This window comes from Gadus macrocephalus, chromosome 16, assembly GCF_031168955.1.
Source record: "Gadus macrocephalus chromosome 16, ASM3116895v1".
NCBI lineage: Eukaryota > Metazoa > Chordata > Actinopteri > Gadiformes > Gadidae > Gadus > Gadus macrocephalus.
The window spans coordinates 7,160,930-7,177,794 of record NC_082397.1 but is presented as its reverse complement, the minus strand read 5'-3'; the positions used below and the strand labels follow the sequence as shown (position 1 = coordinate 7,177,794).

The 16,865-nt window shown below is 46.1% G+C and overlaps 2 protein-coding genes across 2 annotated transcripts in view; one reads left to right on the top strand and one right to left on the bottom strand.

Annotated features, from left to right (window-relative positions):
* Positions 1-139: 139 nt before the first annotated feature.
* On the top strand, positions 140-11,312 carry sae1 (SUMO1 activating enzyme subunit 1). The gene is made up of 9 exons (XM_060075259.1): positions 140-373; positions 716-827; positions 1,069-1,242; positions 5,696-5,841; positions 6,228-6,327; positions 6,510-6,615; positions 9,320-9,464; positions 9,927-9,996; positions 11,010-11,312. The coding sequence occupies exons 1-9, from the start codon at positions 273-275 to the stop codon at positions 11,100-11,102; spliced, it is 1,047 nt and encodes a 348-aa protein (XP_059931242.1). The 5' UTR covers positions 140-272; the 3' UTR covers positions 11,103-11,312.
* A 4,472-nt stretch (positions 11,313-15,784) lies between these two features.
* The window catches only part of LOC132474510 (facilitated trehalose transporter Tret1-like), an 8,161-nt gene continuing 7,080 nt past the window's right edge, over positions 15,785-16,865 (bottom strand). The window contains exon 3 of the mRNA XM_060075271.1: positions 15,785-16,812. Coding sequence (XP_059931254.1) covers positions 16,613-16,812 — 200 coding nt within the window. The 3' untranslated portion in view covers positions 15,785-16,612. The remainder of the gene's footprint in view (positions 16,813-16,865) is intronic.

Below are 16,865 nucleotides of genomic sequence, written 5' to 3'. Positions count from 1 at the left end.
CATATGGCCAAATTGTTACTGCACATTTTTGATTGAGATACATATTTTACTTGAAATTGAATGGAATCAAATAGCCAAAGGCAGCTGCCAGTGGAATAAAGAGACGCGAGATAAAGGAGTCAACGCGAGATTACTAGGCCCTTCTGCCCCTCTCAGTGCGTCATCATTCAGCGTCCGAAAGTCAGCGGGATTTTAGCATCAATTCAAACTACCGTAATAGATATACAATCTCCTATATTATCCATAAATTATTAACTGTTTTACAATCTGAAATGATTGATATGATTGCGAAGGAGGACCCGATTATCAGCGAGGAAGAGGCTGCCCAGTACGATCGACAGATCCGGCTATGGGGACTAGATGCACAAAAGAGGTAACGATTGAAATGCTAACAGTGAATAACATTGAGCCTCCCATCGGATCCTAGCGGTTTTAAAAAGTATCCACAACTATTCATTAAAGGTTTAAATATTATAATGATATAAGAAATGAAACAATAAAATCGAGGTTCAACGTATTCAACCTTGCCTTTCATACATGTAATGCATTTCCTTAATTTATATTTTTATCCTATGCACATCTTATTTTATGTGCCTCTTTGTTTACGTGTTAACACTCAATAATCCCCATGTTTTGATCCTGTTAACTTGTGTTTTGTTACTTTTATTTATTGTCAGTTTGGGGTTAACAAGTTTGCTGTGATTTTTTACTCCAGACTGCGGGGGTCTCGAGTGCTACTTGTGGGCTTAGGTGGTCTCGGGGCGGAAGTGGCCAAGAATCTGATTCTGGCTGGAGTGAAGGGACTCACGATGCTGGATCATGAAAAGGTATATTACACACAGATGTTCACATACACTATGTGCTGTTTTACTATTGAACGACGTTTGAAAATGTATTTTATGCGAAGTAACAAAGTAGCCCACCACCATCTTTCCCTCAATTATATAATTGATATGGACATACTCACGAAGTTATTCACAGATTGGTTATGAATACTTGTATTATCCCTTTATAAGATAATTATGAAAGTGGTCTGACACCATCCCCCATCCCCCTACCTCCTCCCAGGTGTCCCAGGAGTCGTGCAGGGCCCAGTTCCTGGTTCCTGTGACGGCCCAGGGGGAGAACCGAGCCCAGGCGTCTCTGGAGCGCGCTCAGTACCTCAATCCGATGGTGGAGGTCCGAGCCCAGGCAGAGAGGGCTGAAGACCAACCCGACGACTTCTTCCTACAGTTTGATGCGGTCAGTTTATCCGCCTTGCTGGGATCCTACCTCATGTTCTATTTGAGGGTGGGGGTAGGGGCTGTGTCTACTCCACATTGTAAACAAGCCAATCGACCAAGTTCAGAATGGTGGGGTTGTAAATTGTGAGGTAACATGCATATTTTGGCGGATAGGGAGAACAAGCTTATCAAATGTGTGGCTATAGGCAGTATCTTTGGTATATCAGGATACCAGTGGTACCAGTATTTCGGGTAATTCAGGATATAGCTATTTCTAACAGGCTTTTGAAAACCTCCATACTTATCTTTGCAATATGTAATATGACCACTAGGTGGTGCCCTTATCGCACTGTTTAATCTATGTTGCTTGCTTAAGTGCCTGGTGTACACAATCTAGTTGGAAAATAATCACTGTACTTGTTTTGTGTTCATACATTGGTGATGTGGTTCAAACATTGCTTGTGCAACAGCAGGGATTTTTTATTTATTTTATTATTTAACTTAGTATTAGTAGATAATATTAGTAGATTGTTAAAGTACTATTTTGTTTGTTAATATTGGCCTCAAAATGGGGCATCACTACTGACATTCATGTACCAAAAATACATGAACGTCATTAATATTTGTCCTCATAATTGCCTTTCCCATTTCAATTTGATCAGCACCATTGTATTATTTCAACGTGTGGTCTTCACACTCATAACTCATAGGGTTTACATGTTTAAATGTGGTCGATAGTGTTTAATTGTGGTCGATAGTTTTTTAAATGTGGTCGATAGGGTTTAAATGTGGTCGATAGGGTTTACATGTTTAAATGTGGTCGATAGTGTTTATATATGGTCGATAGGGTTTACATGTGGTCGATAGGGTTTACATGTGGTCCATAGTGTTTAAATGTGGTCCATAGTGTTTAAATGTGGGCGATAGTGTTTAAATGTGGGCGATAGTGTTTAAATGTGGTCGATAGGGTTTACGTGTGGTCCATAGTGTTTACATGTGGTCCATAGTGTTTAAATGTGGTCGATAGTGTTTACATGTGGTCGATATTGTTTAAATGTGATCGATAATGTTTAAATATGGTCGATAGTGTTTAAATATGGTCGATAGTGTTTAAATGTTCTTTTCCCTCACTCTCCACCTCATCCCTAACTCTCCACCTCAAGCTGGTGTGTAGTGAGCGTTCTGGCACCGATTGGCTGCCGTGCATCACCCAAGTGGGTGCTACATATTGGTGGTGGTTAGTGAGGTCCCCCCTTCACTTTAGGCGTCTTTGAGTGTTATTAATTATTATTATTCTTCATGTTTAACCTCTGTTTTCCTTTTATTCCTAGTCTGTTTTACATAGATGACTACATAGATGATGAATGATGACTATATGCTCTGTAAGGTGACCTTGGGTGTCTTGAAAGGCGCCTCTAAATTAAATGTATTATTATTATTATTATTATAACAGATCATATCTTATAAGAACCTACAAGAAGACAACTTTATAAGATCCCACACCACTATTACTTTATATAGAAAGCTAACAAAGGGTAAGCAGAGAAAAACGAGTATTGGAAAGCAGACGGCCTGGCTGTCTGGCTGTGACTAGCACGGTGTCTGGCTCGGGAACACATGAAAGCAGCGCTAGCTTGTGTTTGAAATCAGTTGAAAGGGTTGCAATGCCCGAGTTTCTTCCCCGCTACTCTGTCTGGCCTGGGGGGGGGGGTCCGAGAGAGGGAGGAAGACAAGGAAGGTTGGAGGAGGCAGCGAGTCAGAGGGGGAGAGAAGAAGAGGGAGGAAGGGATCATTTGGGAGATTGGGATTGAGTGAGGAGGGAGAAAAGGGTTTGAGGAGGGAGGGGGGGGGGGGGGGGAGCAGGCTGAGACTGTTTTAACTGGAAATTAGAGATTTATTATTGTGTGTGTGTGTGTGTGTGTGTGTGTGTGTGTGTGTGTGTGTGTGTGTGTGTGTCAGCAGGACATGGACGAGGTTCAAAGAAGCTTTTGGAGTGCTAAAAAAAAAAAGTATTTTTATAGAAGTATCCCAATTATGTGCAGCAGATAAACAAAGACCATCTGGGTGCTTGTAAGTATACAGGACGCTAGGTTGCCATGCTATCCATCTGGGTACTTACTTACAATACCAAGTCGTTCATGAACCCAGCTGATGAAAAGCTGCATACTAGCACACACAATGTGTGATATGATGAGGAACATTGGTGCCGTGTTGTCTACCAGGATGGTCTGCACTGACCGAGGTGAGTTCAGCAGTTCACACACTTTGTCTGCTTCTTTCAGGAAACGATCCGATATGTTAAACCACATCCCCCAATTATAGGGCATGAACGTGTGTGTGTGTGTGTGTGTGTGTGTGTGTGTGTGTGTGTGTGTGTGTGTGTGTGTGTGTGTGTGTGTGTGTGTGTGTGTGTGTGTGTGTGTGTGTGTGTGTGTGTGTGTGTGTGTGTGTGTGTGTGTGTGTTGTTCCCTAGTTCCTCTCAAACACAGTTGACCTCAGAGCACAAAAAACGTATTTTACGTGAACTGGCACCCCTGGTCCTCATCCACATTCATTCAACAACAAAAAAGAAAGAAAGGACGAAAGAAAATAAGCTTAGATGGAAAGCGCTTGATCTAAGTAAAGTGTAGTGCAGCCATGGTGTTTGGGTGGGCGGGCTCTGAGCTCATCTCTAGATGATGCAAGTCAAAGATGACGCCGGCACGGCCCTAGCACATGGTTCACGCATTGGCCATGTTGATGAGGTTTGTTGACTGAAGGTGGGGGTCAGCCTGACCGTCCTAGTGCATCTTTATCAAAGGACACACACACGGCTGTTGGGGCGGTCTCTGCCTCGGTTGGATAAGACACAGCCAGCGCCCTTACCAAGCGCCCTTGTTGACAATGGGGAAAAGTTGGCGTTGTCTCAGCAATCATGATGGTCTGTGCCTAGCCGCCCCACCCTCTGGTGACCGCCTTGGCCGGCCCGGCACCTTGGGTAAACAAGCTGGTCTCAGTGGTGGCGCTTCAGTTTTAGTCTCTCTCTCAAATGTTTAGTCGCATGCGTGATCTAACAATGATAATCGCACGCTTAATGCCTGTGGTTGTTCTTAATTGTATATATTTTGTTGTTGCTCCCTTCTAGGTTCATTTTTATTAAGGTAAATGATTATCTAACGTTAATTGTCAAACCTTAACGACCGTTGAATGGCTTTTTGCCACACAGTGGGGTTAGGACCTGTTAAAGAGATAACAGGCCAGATGTGTGTATGGTGGATCACATGACGGCTTATTGTTCGTCGTAAGGAGTTATCAGTGGAGCCATCGGGTTGGGTCATCACCAGGAAGTCATCGGCAACTCTGTCTGCCGTCAAAACAATCTGGGTTCCTTGTGGTTCTCTTCTAGACCCCTGGCTAGCTCGGCCAAATGAGGACGTTTGTTCAAATAAAAGGCTCAAAAGTTTCGAAACGCTTTTCTTCCGAAACAAAAGCAGAGTCAATACTTTGTCACACTTTATTCCTGGGCTCAAGCAAGATACCCAAAACTATCACCAGAGTCCTTCTCTGGTTACCAAACTTCTCTGCTTATTCTTCCATTTTCTTTCAGTCCCATCATTGTTCCCATGATTCTTCCCATGATTAATGTGTTCAATTCATCGCAAAACACAGTATAATAAAGCACATAACAAGGGTGGCGCTCTCGGTTACCTCCAATCATTAGCTTCATGATACTTAAAAGGTGTAACGAACTAGGTCCTATTGGGTTACTGTTATTAAAATCAATCCACTCACAAACCGCCTACTCCCTCTCTAGGTTGAACAATTGTCTGGGTGTGATGTGATACCTGGGCAAGATGGGCCCGTGAACTGATGGTCTGAGGGGCATACATTGAATCTACTTAATGTGGGGGTCAGAGACGGGGATCTGTTGTTGGACTAAAGTTGATGATAATACCGGCAACCACTCAGTTGCTCTGTTGTTCAATTGCTTAAGAACAGAAAGCGGGATAGAGAGAGAGGTCTGGCAGGGAGGAGGATGAGAACAGGAGGTAGAGCAGTTGTCTTGTAACCGAAAGGTTGCCAGTTCGATCCCCAGCTCCTCCTAGCTGAGTGTTGATGTGTCCCTTAGCAAGACACTTAACCCTAACTGCTCCTGACGAGCTGGCTGTCGCCTTGCATGGTTGACTCTGCCGTCGGTGTGTCAATGTGTGTATTAACCGATGTAAGTCGCTTTGGATAAAGGCGTCGGCTAAATGCCCTAATCGTAGTTGTATGAAGGTGAATACACTTAAATAGATGATAAACTCAAGTATAGTGAACGGATGTGAGACAGGTGTTTGGCAGGTGTTTGGGTCAGAGAAAGGAACCAGGCAGGGAGGGGCATGAGGGCAGGGAAAAAGTGTCTGCGGGTCACAGCCGGGGTCAGCGACCAGGCTCTGAAGGGGGAAAAACAGCAGGAGGCCAGACGAATAACCCTCCACCCGTCCCTGTAGGTGTGTCTGACGTGTTGTTCTCGGGACCTGATGGTGCGCCTGGACCAGCTCTGCTCCAAACACAACATCAAGGTGTTCTGCGGGAACGTGTACGGTTACTACGGTTACATGTTCTCGGACCTCGGGCCGGACTACAACTACGTCGAGTGAGTCCGTCTGCTTCAACCGTGTGTGTGTGTGTGTGTGTGTGTGTGTGTGTGTGTGTGTGTGTGTGTGTGTGTGTGTGTGTGTGTGTGTGTGTGTGTGTGTGTGTGTGTGTGTGTGTGTGTGTGTGTGTGTGTGTGTGTGTGTGTGTGGGGCACGATTTTTGCATTGCTCTGAGTAACCCGTCTTGGCATTCAGTTCATCTGAATTAATATCAATAAACAAAGGAATGGGGGAAAGATCAATGTAAAGTCTGTAAACAATGAGTCTCTGTCAAAGGCAGTGGTTAATCATGCATGCTCTGTTGCCAACATTAAGTTTTCACGCAGGAGTTGCCCAACTCGTTACACCATCATTTCCTTCCTCCACCAACTCTCCACCTCTGTAGAGAGAAGCCCAAAATGGTAAAGCCCTCCGGGGACTCCAACGACGGACCCAAAGCCAAGAAGGCCAAGGTCGACCCCAACGAGACCACAATGGTCAAAAAGGTAGTGTGTGTGCGTGTGCGTGCTTCTGAAATAATAATGCAATAAACCTTATACAGCACTCTCAAGCAGATGCACAAAGTGCATTTACATTTCATACAGTTACATTCCAACTACACACTGCGGTATTCTTTCATTCCTGACAAATTTTCCTTGTCTTTCCTTCCTGCCCTGTGTCCAATCAGACGGCCAGCTTTTGCTCCCTGAAGGAGGCGCTGGAGGTGGATTGGACAACGGAGAAGGCCAAGGCGGGTTTAAAGCGCACGCCTGTGGATTACTTCCTCCTCCACGGTACGAAGACGCCCACATATGGAGAACAAGGCTGCTTCAGTGGAGCAAGTTGTCAAATGATTTGCCAACAGCTGTAATCGACAAGGCATCATTATATGACTCCACTAGTGTGGTTACACACAGAAACCCACGCCAGGATTATGGCGTCACCGCAGTGGAACAGATTGTATATTCTGTATTCTTATACCTCCCACTGAGATTGAACCTGTGAATCTCTCCGTCATCTGTAGTATGATGTGTGACGAATGAGACTCAAATCAAAAACCCCAGCGTATTCCCTGCCTGGCATCGGCGCGAGGAATTCTAAGATCATGTGTTTCCAGAACACAAAGGTTGAAGGTGCTTCAGGAAGTCTCTGTTTGAGAAAGATATTTCAGCATTAAGATCATCATCAAAACAACGAGGTTCTGAAAGCTATTCAAATAACATCAGTAGAAGGAGATCAGCTACACCTGTCTACACCACATACATGTCTGCAGACCTCTCTGGTTTAAATGTAGAGACTAATAACAGACCGTGAACGCTCCTCTTCCGGTTTCAGGGTTTATTTTTGGTCAGGCGACCTTTTTTTAGCGAGGCGATGGGTGTGGTGGTGGTGGTGGTTGTTGTTGTTGTGGTGTTGTCTCCACCTGCTCCTGCAGCCGCACGCACACGCGCATGCTGGAGCGTGACGCTTCCCACCGCCACCGCCTCGCCACGGTCTGCCAAATGTGCCCCACGATCGGACCAGCTGATTGGACCCCAGATGTCCAGGAAGTGAAACGTCGCCCCCTGTGTCATGGCACAGCTGGCATGTGTCCAGACACCTTTTAAGGTCACTTCTTTTTTTAAGTTGCGAAAGTTTACTTTCCACAGACAACAAGGTGGGCAGCAGAACAGGCGTGGGGTTAAGAGATGTAAATAAAACTGGATTTGAAGTGTTTATTTGCACCCGAATGGCCATGACCTGGTGCACTCACAGCCGGCATTTACCAAGCATCTCCGTGCTAACTATGGGTGTACAAGGTTCTTTAATGGCGGGTTAACGCTACAATTACAATTAAGGACATTTAGCAGATGCTATTATCCAAACCGACTTACATCGGTTAATACACACATTGACACACCGACAGCAGAGTCAACCATGCAAGGCGACAGCCAGCTCGTCAGGAGCAGTTAGGGTTAAGTGTCTTGCTAAGGGACACATCAACACTCAGCTAGGAGGAGCTGGGGATCGAACTAGCAACCTTTTACTATCATGGAGGAATTGTGTCTTGGCTACAAGAACATTTGAAAAGCTATCTGACACGATGCCTTTCAGCTGGGGTAGGAAGGCGAGCTATCTCTTTCGTGTGAGAATATATAAAAAGCATATCCACTTAACTAGTTTAAAAAGAAGGCTATGTAACTTTGATATTATTATTAGGATAGACTTTTCTATTAATAGAGGTGTCGTTGCGGTGCGGAGGAAGCTCTACTTCCTGGTAACACAACTGCTTCCTGTCTCATGACCAAAGCCGCAGAACAAAGAGATGTGAGATGGAGGGCAAGGAACACAGGGCTGTTTTTGTCTTTTTCTGTTCTTTTTTTACCCTGCGGCTAGGTCAAAACGATTTGCATAATCAGTCCTGTGGGGTTTGTAAGCTAAAGATGCGCGCACGCACAGTGGGTTGTTGTTTTTCGTTTCTACACTCTTTGCATGCTAGTTTTTATGTCCTTCATTTGCAGATATCATCTTGAAATGGTGGAACAGAATAGACGAGCGCCGTGCACGTTTTTCCCTTCCCCTTTTCTGATTGTCTTTTGAATGTGATGTTAAGCCGGTTGGCTCTTTTGCTTCTTCCTTTACCCGCCAGACCAAACACACACAGACGATCAGATACCGGTGCCTGTTCCATCCACCTACTGTTGTGTTTCAAATCAGAGCTGAGATGATTTCCCCGTGCCAGTCTGTGACTCTCTATGACTGGCAGATGCACTGATAGCAGGTCATAATGTGGAAATAATGTTTGCACGCCGTGTGTGTACGCGTGCTGGAAATGTCCGTGGGAGGAACTTTTTTTTTTCTCATGTGGCTTTTGTTAATATCGCCCCGAAACAGGAAGTGTGTGTGTTCTAGCGGGATTCACTCGTTCTGAAAGTATAATTAGTGATGAGATGTAACTGATATTATAAAATAACATAAGGCTCTGATTTCCACAAACCACCGTTCAAAACTCACCTATCCTGCTGAGAGACATCATACAATTGACAACTGACGAGTAACAATTTATAATCTGAGCCTAAATCACTTCTCAGAACATTTAGTCGATCTCAAAGAATTGAGCACCTCCTCATCAGATTCGCAGAAATCAGACGACCACAAGTTTCACACACACACGCACGCACACACGGATTTCAGAGTATCTGTTCATCTGCTTCAAACAGTTGCTGTGTGTGTGTGTGTGTGTGTGTGTGTGTGTGTGTGTGTGTGTGTGTGTGTGTGTGTGTGTGTGTGTGTGTGTGTGTGTGTGTGTGTGTGTGTGTGTGTGTGTGTGTGTGTGTGTGTGTGTGTGTGTGTGTGTGTGTGTTAGACGAGGTACTCCGGGCCATACAGCCATGTCACTTAATTTGTCCCAATAACTAAAACATTGTTCGCACAACATGGGTACCCACTTTCATTCTACTAAAACATTCTCGACTCCCCCTCTCGTCCTGTTCCCGCCCCTTTCTGCGGCCTCTGCAGTTCTGCTGAAGTTCCGCACGGACAAAGGTCGCGACCCCGCCCCCCAGTCCTCGGGGGAGGACGGCCAGCTGCTGCGCCAGATTCGAGACGACGTGCTGGAGTCCATGGGGCTGAACAGAGAGCTGCTCAGCGACGACTTTGTCAGGTAAACACCCCCCCCCCCCCCCCCCCCCCCCTCCGGCATTCAAGTAAATCATTGAAGGAGTAACCTAACGCTAAAGTCCAATCGCAAAACTTAAGCGATATCACGTCAACCCCTGTGTCACTTACATTTGCTAGCATGTGACTTTAGCTGACACAATTTCAGCCGTTCAGAAAGCACTTTAGGGTCAATAATAGTTTTTTCTTAAGAAGGGTGGGTCTAATGCGATGGTTGGATTCGTTGTGGTCCTTTCGATTGTTGTCAATATCCCAGACTTTTTTTGATGAATAATTTTGTTTGTGTGCCCGAGCTGTAAAGGGTGGATTTAATAACGGCTAGCCTCAGGAAATCGATCCTAACACTTTAATCTGCTTTTCACGGCCAACATATGTCTGGCTTGGCCTCCAATGTTCCAAACGAATCAAGTTGATCCAATGGGAAAACTTGTGTGTGTTCTTCGCACAGCTACTGTTTCTCTGAGATGGCCCCGGTCTGTGCCGTGGTGGGCGGAGTCCTGGGACAGGAAGTCGTCAAGGTAAGTCCCAAATAAGGCACATGACGCATCACATCACACTCATTCTCAGTCTTGTGCGGCACCACCAATAATCAGAAGCGTAAATCCCCTTGGATCTTGTGATATATTGCATTCACATTACTTGGTTTAAGCAGTGCTAATCAGTAGTAATTAAAGCACTTGTTGAAGCTGTTTACCTAAGTGTGATCTGATATTCCAAGCATCAATCCCAGAAGCAGAAAAGAACTGTTGCCAATCTCACTATAAATGAATTCATTACCTCAATAAAATCACAGGAAGTTTCCCTTTCGAACACCAAACTAGATTAGAGATCCCTGTGATGAACTCAGTTCACCTAGAGAGAACATGAGTATAGCCCCCAGCTGTGTGTGTGTGTGTGTTCTCTTGGCACAAGGCCAACTAGCTGTCTCGCTTGCGATGATGAAACCGACTGCAACTGACGTCTCGCTGGCCAGATTGCTACTTGCTCCCCCTCACACACACACACACACACACTTGTTGTACGCGTGCGTGTGTGTGATTGCAGACAAGCTTGCTCAGCTTGATCCTGTTGTTGAAGCCACGTTGGGTTACTGATGTAAGTTTAAAGCCTCCGTTGACGCCTGGTCACAGCTCTGGGCAGCGTCTGGTCTGAGATCACAGGCTGTGTGGGCAGACGGGGGCTCTGCCTGTCCTGCTGTTGTGCCCCTCATCCAGGGTCTGAGCACAGCTGCCAACCTCAGAACTGTGGAAGAATTCTATTGAGTTAAAGTGTTTTTATTGATTAGGTCAAATCTAATTCTACTTTGAGGCTACGGCTTAATCTCTCTCTCCCTCCCTCCCTCCCTCTTTCTCTCCCTCCCTCCCTTCTTCCCTCTGTCCCTCCCTCCCTCTTTCTCTCCCTCCCTCCCTTCTTCCCTCCGTCCCTCCCTCCCTCTTTCTCTCTCTCCCTCCCTCCCTCCCTCTTTCTCTCCCTCCCTCCCTCCCTCTTTCTCTCCCTCCCTCTTTCTCTCCCTCCCTCCCTCCCTCCCCAGGCCCTTTCCCAGAGAGACGCGCCGCACAAGAACATCTTCTTCTTCGATGGTCGCAAAGGCAATGGTGTGGTCGACTACTTCGGCCCCCAGTGATCGTCGAGAGAGACGCATGCTGTCGCGGACGATGGCGACTCTTTCAAGAAGACAATTTTTTTTGTAGGACGGTTTATATCCTCGTTTGTTCCACGTTTCTGCGTCTGGTCGTCTCCTTTCCAGACAGTCTGCTCGTGGGACCCGTTTGATCACACGCGTACACGTTGTCATTTGTACCTTTTTTCTAATAAAAGCATTTTTTGGAACTCAGTGGTCTCTCGTGTCACCGGTCATTAATGTAAAGTCTTGTATTGTTTTTCTATGAAAGTATGAGTACAGTCATGACAGGGAGGAGTTACAGCGAGATAGCTATGGTGGTTGTTACATCAAAGTGTGCTGTTGAACACAACACCCGAGTGAAGGACAGGTTGTCATCGTGTCTTATTTGAATGCGACTGGTCCACTCAAACAGACACCCCCCATGGCTCCAACAGGATGTATCAGACATCTCTTCGCCCGACATTGAGGGTATTGTTGTCGCAGTCGGGATGCTTGGCTGCTCTTTCTACCTCACGCCCTTGCGGGATGGCCTGGTTGAACCTGTTTCACCGGCCTCACCACTTTGAGTGAGGAAGGGGCTAGCCACGGCTGTCTGGGCCTGAACAACATGATGAAGAGGGAGAGATCGTCTGATGGAGGAGGCGGGCCAGACTGCAGAGCTTGTTGTAGCCCAGGGTAAATGGTCGATTTAAAATACAACCCAACAAAAGGATTAAAATCAAACTGATCTGACCCGAGCTGAAAAACGAAGATGATTTCAATGCTTTTTAAGGGGGGAACACAGTGTGTGAGGGGACCGTGGGCCTCTGCTCTCTTCCTGGGATTAGGAGAGAAGATTAATTAGGGATGCCTGTACCGCTGCCCTAATTAAACCAAAACCCTTATCTGTAAAACAAACAAACACACACACACACACAATTTGAAGCTTTCCCTCTCAACACAGTGGGGCCTAATGGCTGCTCTGTAATTGCTCCTCTCCTTCCTCTCTCCTGCCCTCCTGTTTCTCTCTCTTATCCTCCTGTCACCCTTTCCTTTCCTCATGTATCCCCCTCCTTTCCACCTATTTCTTGCTGCCTGTATCTATCTCGCTCCTCTCTTGCTCCTTGATGCTTGCTTTCTCTATTACAGATTATCTTCAATGTGTTCTCTGACTGACTCTCTCTCTCTCTCTCTCTCTCTCTCTCTCTCTCTCTCTCTCTGATGCCCCCTCTCTTACTCTATCGCTCCTGCTCTTATCCTTCTCTCTCTCTCTTTCCCCTGTCTCTCTTGGTACTCCACTCTCTCTCTCGTGCTCTCTCACTCGCTCTCCCTATTGGGTCTGTTATCGTTTGCCTGGATTCTTCGATCCACCTACTCTCTGTTTTGACCTTCTTCTTAGCATCACAGACCTTCTAGCTATACCTTCAACCAATCAGGGCCTACTAGGATGGTCCAACAGATGCAGAATATTTTGTGTGCGGGAAAAACATGATTTGATTAGTTCATGTCAGTTACAGAACCTGTTCCAGAACTTTCTGGAGCTGGCTTTCCCACGTCGTTGGTGGAGTTCCAGTTGGTTTCACAGTAACCCAGACCCAGCAGTCCGGCCATGGGAGACAAGTGTGGCCTTAAGGCAGAGCTTATAGGGGCATGGGCATTCATTATTCAAAAGCTCATGGGGTCCGGCTGTCTGCAGCCAAGGTCACGTCAATACAAGTTTCCAGCTTCCTCCATCCACACTGTGGAAGCATTGGACTACTGTCTTACTGTCAGCACACTAGCCATCACCGTGTCGCTGCGTGTGTGTGCGTGTGTGTGTGTGTGTGTGTGTGTGTGTGTGTGTGTGTGCGTGTGTGTGTGTGTGTGGTCAAGTTATCTCCACTTATCAGTTGGAAGTGGTCTTCTCGAATTAAGCCATCATATATACACACACACACATACACACACGCACACGCACACACACACACACAGCCCTCATTCTTGGAGCTGAACTGGGTTCACCTTTGCTGATGGGCGTCGTGGTGACACACACAACAATGTTCACTATGTACACACGCCTGCCACACACACACACACACACATATTGACACACGAACACACACACACACACACACACACACTTAAGAGGCAGAAAGAACAAGATATGTATATCAACGTATCTTTATTATATAAAAAAGTGAAATGAAAATAAGTACAAAATTCATGTAGAAAACAGAAATATACACTGCACTGAAACCATTGGTGCAGGGCTGCAGGCTGACCAGCAAAACTTCAGCCTCGTAACCAGGAAGTGCACTGTTCAACAAGGAAGTCAAAGACAGGACCACAGGACGTTACGTTCCACTACAGGAAGTCTACCGGAAATGTTCGGAAGTGCCTCGTCCTTTTTTTTTGCCCAGTAAAATACCATGGAATATTGTCAAACACAACCATTTGAAGTATTTAGAAAAATGTATATGCCGCTGTTGTCTAACAAAACTGCGTGTTTGTAGCTGCGCAGGACAATACACAACATAACTGTTTGAAATGCTAACAGGAGAACAGTGAACTGAGAACCAACACACGAGAACACATAAGGCCCGAAGAGAAAGATACAAAGGACTCAGATTTCATGACATTTGGGTCTGGCAGTGACAGTGGTTATTAGACAGAAAGAAACCAAATGAAAGCTTCCTGACGGCTGAATAATGTCTGATAGTTGAGCGGGGGCTCTAAACAGAAGATGAGGGGCTGACCGAGCCAACTTGAACCTAGCAGCGTAGGCCTGCCCGAACAGAAACCGATCATCAAAACTATAACAGCATTTTGATTCAAATTGATTCAAATTGTAAAGGAGTTTAGACAATTATGGGAGAGGATTATTGTTACATTATTGAAAATAAACATTTTAAATAGAAACGTAATCTGGAATGTAAAGGAACAAATAAATTATTCATTATACGAAAGTTAAAAAAACAAACGTAGAAAAACATAAACAAGGCAAAACTCCTTTTCAAAATAAATAATGGTCCTGATATAAACACGTTGTTTTTTTTTGCACAAAATGTAAGGGATCATTCAGTTCATCAATTGATACCTTTTCAAAAGATCTAAATCATATCTATATCGATCCATTTCATATCTATATATAAATCCAAATCATATCTTTATAAATCGATTGATATATATCTTTTTACTCTCAGGAAATGTTCAAATCCACTGGATTCAACTCTTGTAATCTGGCTCTACTGTTTCCACGATGCAGTCCAAAACATAACATAAACTGCATGAGCTGCAGGTGTCTCAGAACTCGAACACAACCATTGAATTCGCTTTAACGACTTTCAAGTTGATTCTTAGCTCAAAAACCGATCCTTCAAAAAGCTTCTAAATTAACTGGCTAATATCCAAATCTCTGAGAAAATACTGGCACCATCCTCTACAGTGTGCACAAACACCATCATTTACCACATGTATGTGTGTGTTTGTGTGCGCGCCAGTGTTTGTGTGTGTGTATGTGTGTGTGTGTGTATGTGTTTGTATGTGTGTGTGTATGCGTCAGGTAGTCCTGACTCCTGATCCCATCATTTCCACAGGCTTTCTGGTGGCTTCAGATTGCAGTACTCTGTCTCTGCAATATAGGCATTAACAGCTATCTTGAACGCTAGCTGCTCACTGCAGCTAGCGTTAGCCACTCTCATCCACTAGCGGGGATGAGGTTGCGATTGTCAAATTCAAATGGGAGATTGTGTGCACGTTACGTCTTGTAGGAAGGCACGGTCGTGCGATGGGCTTGAAGGATCGTTAGGATGAATGATCTCCGGTTTTCTCCAGAGCCGGTGACTCAGGCGCGCATTCCTTCCTCAGCCTCCAAGTGCTATAAACTCAGATATCAGTCCTCCACACATAAGAGTCACTCGCGCACACACATTGCTACACAAGAAGCTACGTCCCTCAAAACAAAATGCAAGGCAACCAAAAAGCCAGTGAACACAACAGAAGAAAGCCAACACATTTACAGAATGTACAGAACCACGGCCGCGGTTCCAGTCTGGGCCAGCAGTCCCAGACCCTTCGTTATGGGAAGGATCCCCCCCAGTCCGCCAAGAGGAGTCCCCGTAGGGTGGCTTAGGACCGGAGTCTCAAGGCCAGTGGCACTGAAACTGTTCCACTGCCGGATCCATCCAACAAAAGGGAAGCCAATCAGGAGGGGGGGGGGGGGGGTATCCATGGTAACGGGTAAAGGGTGTCCTATCTGAAGTGGTAGAGGTTGTTGAATGCCTGGGAGACAAAGTTGAGAAGGTGGACGCACGTTCTGAAGTGTCTCCACTGGGGGCAGCATCCTGAAGAGAGAGAGAGAGAGAGAGAGAGAGGAGAGAGAGAGAGGAGAGAGAGAGAGAGAGAGAGAGGAGAGGGAGAGGGAGAGGGAGAGAGAGAGAGAGAGAGAGAGAGAGAGAGAGAGAGGAGAGAGAGAGAGAGTCATTAGCCCACAATATGATACAGACCACATTCAAGGAGTACATTTTGGATAATGATAGAAAAAAATATGAACAGTGTTAACTAACGTTAACTAACGAAACGTTGTGTGTGTGTGTGTGTGTGTGTGTGTGTGTGTGTGTGTGTGTGTGTGTGTGTGGTGTGTGTGTGTGTGTGTGTGTGTGTGTTTCAGTAATACCCCTACAACCTGCTACAAATGCAAACAGGGTAGTGTGTGTGTGTGTGTGTGTGTGTGTGTCTGTCTGTCTGTCTGTCTGTCTGTCTGTCTGTCTGTCTGTCTGTCTGTCTGTCTGTGGGTGTGTGTGTGTGTGCTTGTTTTTGTGTGTGTGTGTGTGTGTGTCTGTCTCTGTGTGTGTGTGTGTGTGTGTGTGTGTGCGTGCGTGCGTGCGGGCGTGTGTGTGTGTGTGTGTGGTTGTGCGTGTGTCTGGGTGTGTGGGTAGAGCCAAGGCTAGATGATGTCACCTTTATGTGAGAGGATGGGTGAGGGAGGGGGGAGGCAGGGAGGATCTAGGCGGGGGGGGCTGGATGGAGGATGGAGGGGAGGGGAGGGGGGCTATAACTTCTGGAGAACGGGGGCGAGCAAGAGAGAGAGAGAGAGAGAGAGAGAGAGAGAGAGAGAGCGAGAGAGAGAGAGAGAGATAGAGAGAGAGGAGAGAGGAGAGAGAGAGAGAGAGAGAGAGAGAGAGAGGGAGGGAGAGAGAGAGAGAGAGCGAGAGAGAGAGAGAGAGAGAGAGAGAGAGAGAGAGAGAGAGAGAGAGAGAGAGAGAGAGAGAGAGTGGGAGTGAGACAAGAGAGAATCAGAGAGAGCGCGAGAGAGCTAGAGAGACAGAGACAGAACATATAAGAAGAGAAGTAAAAAGAACATTGAATGAGGTTTCATATCTATCCCTGATTTGCATATTTTCATGGCTCACAACCACAACCACACCCACGGCCACACAGCGATAACACTCACATTACGAAACACGACCAGACGTTCAACCAACTTGTTGTTTCACCGATAAAACTAACTCTGTTTAAAGGGCAATGAGGAGTGCAGTGTTAGCCGTCCGTACTCACGCTACAAAGAGAACGGTGGTGTTGATCTGGTCTCCGATGAACGTCAGCCGTTGAGCTACACGCCTAATATCCTCCGCCTCCACCGCGGCCTCCCTGCGGCGGGCCGAGCCCCAGCAAGGCTGCTCATCCTGGGCCTGCAGGTCAGCCAGAGGGCCCTGCTCTCTGGAGGCCTCCTGTCGCTCCTCTCTGACAGAGCCTGAAGACATAATATAATAGATATAATATACAGTATATATAATTGAAATACAA

Coding starts and splice junctions, on each gene's coding strand:
- sae1 (XM_060075259.1), top strand. CDS start 273: ATGATTGATATGATTGCGAAGGAGGACCCGATTATCAGCGAGGAAGAG. Junction 374..715: donor GGACTAGATGCACAAAAGAG/GTAACGATTGAA, acceptor TTTTTACTCCAG/ACTGCGGGGGTCTCGAGTGC. Junction 1,243..5,695: donor TCTTCCTACAGTTTGATGCG/GTCAGTTTATCC, acceptor CCGTCCCTGTAG/GTGTGTCTGACGTGTTGTTC.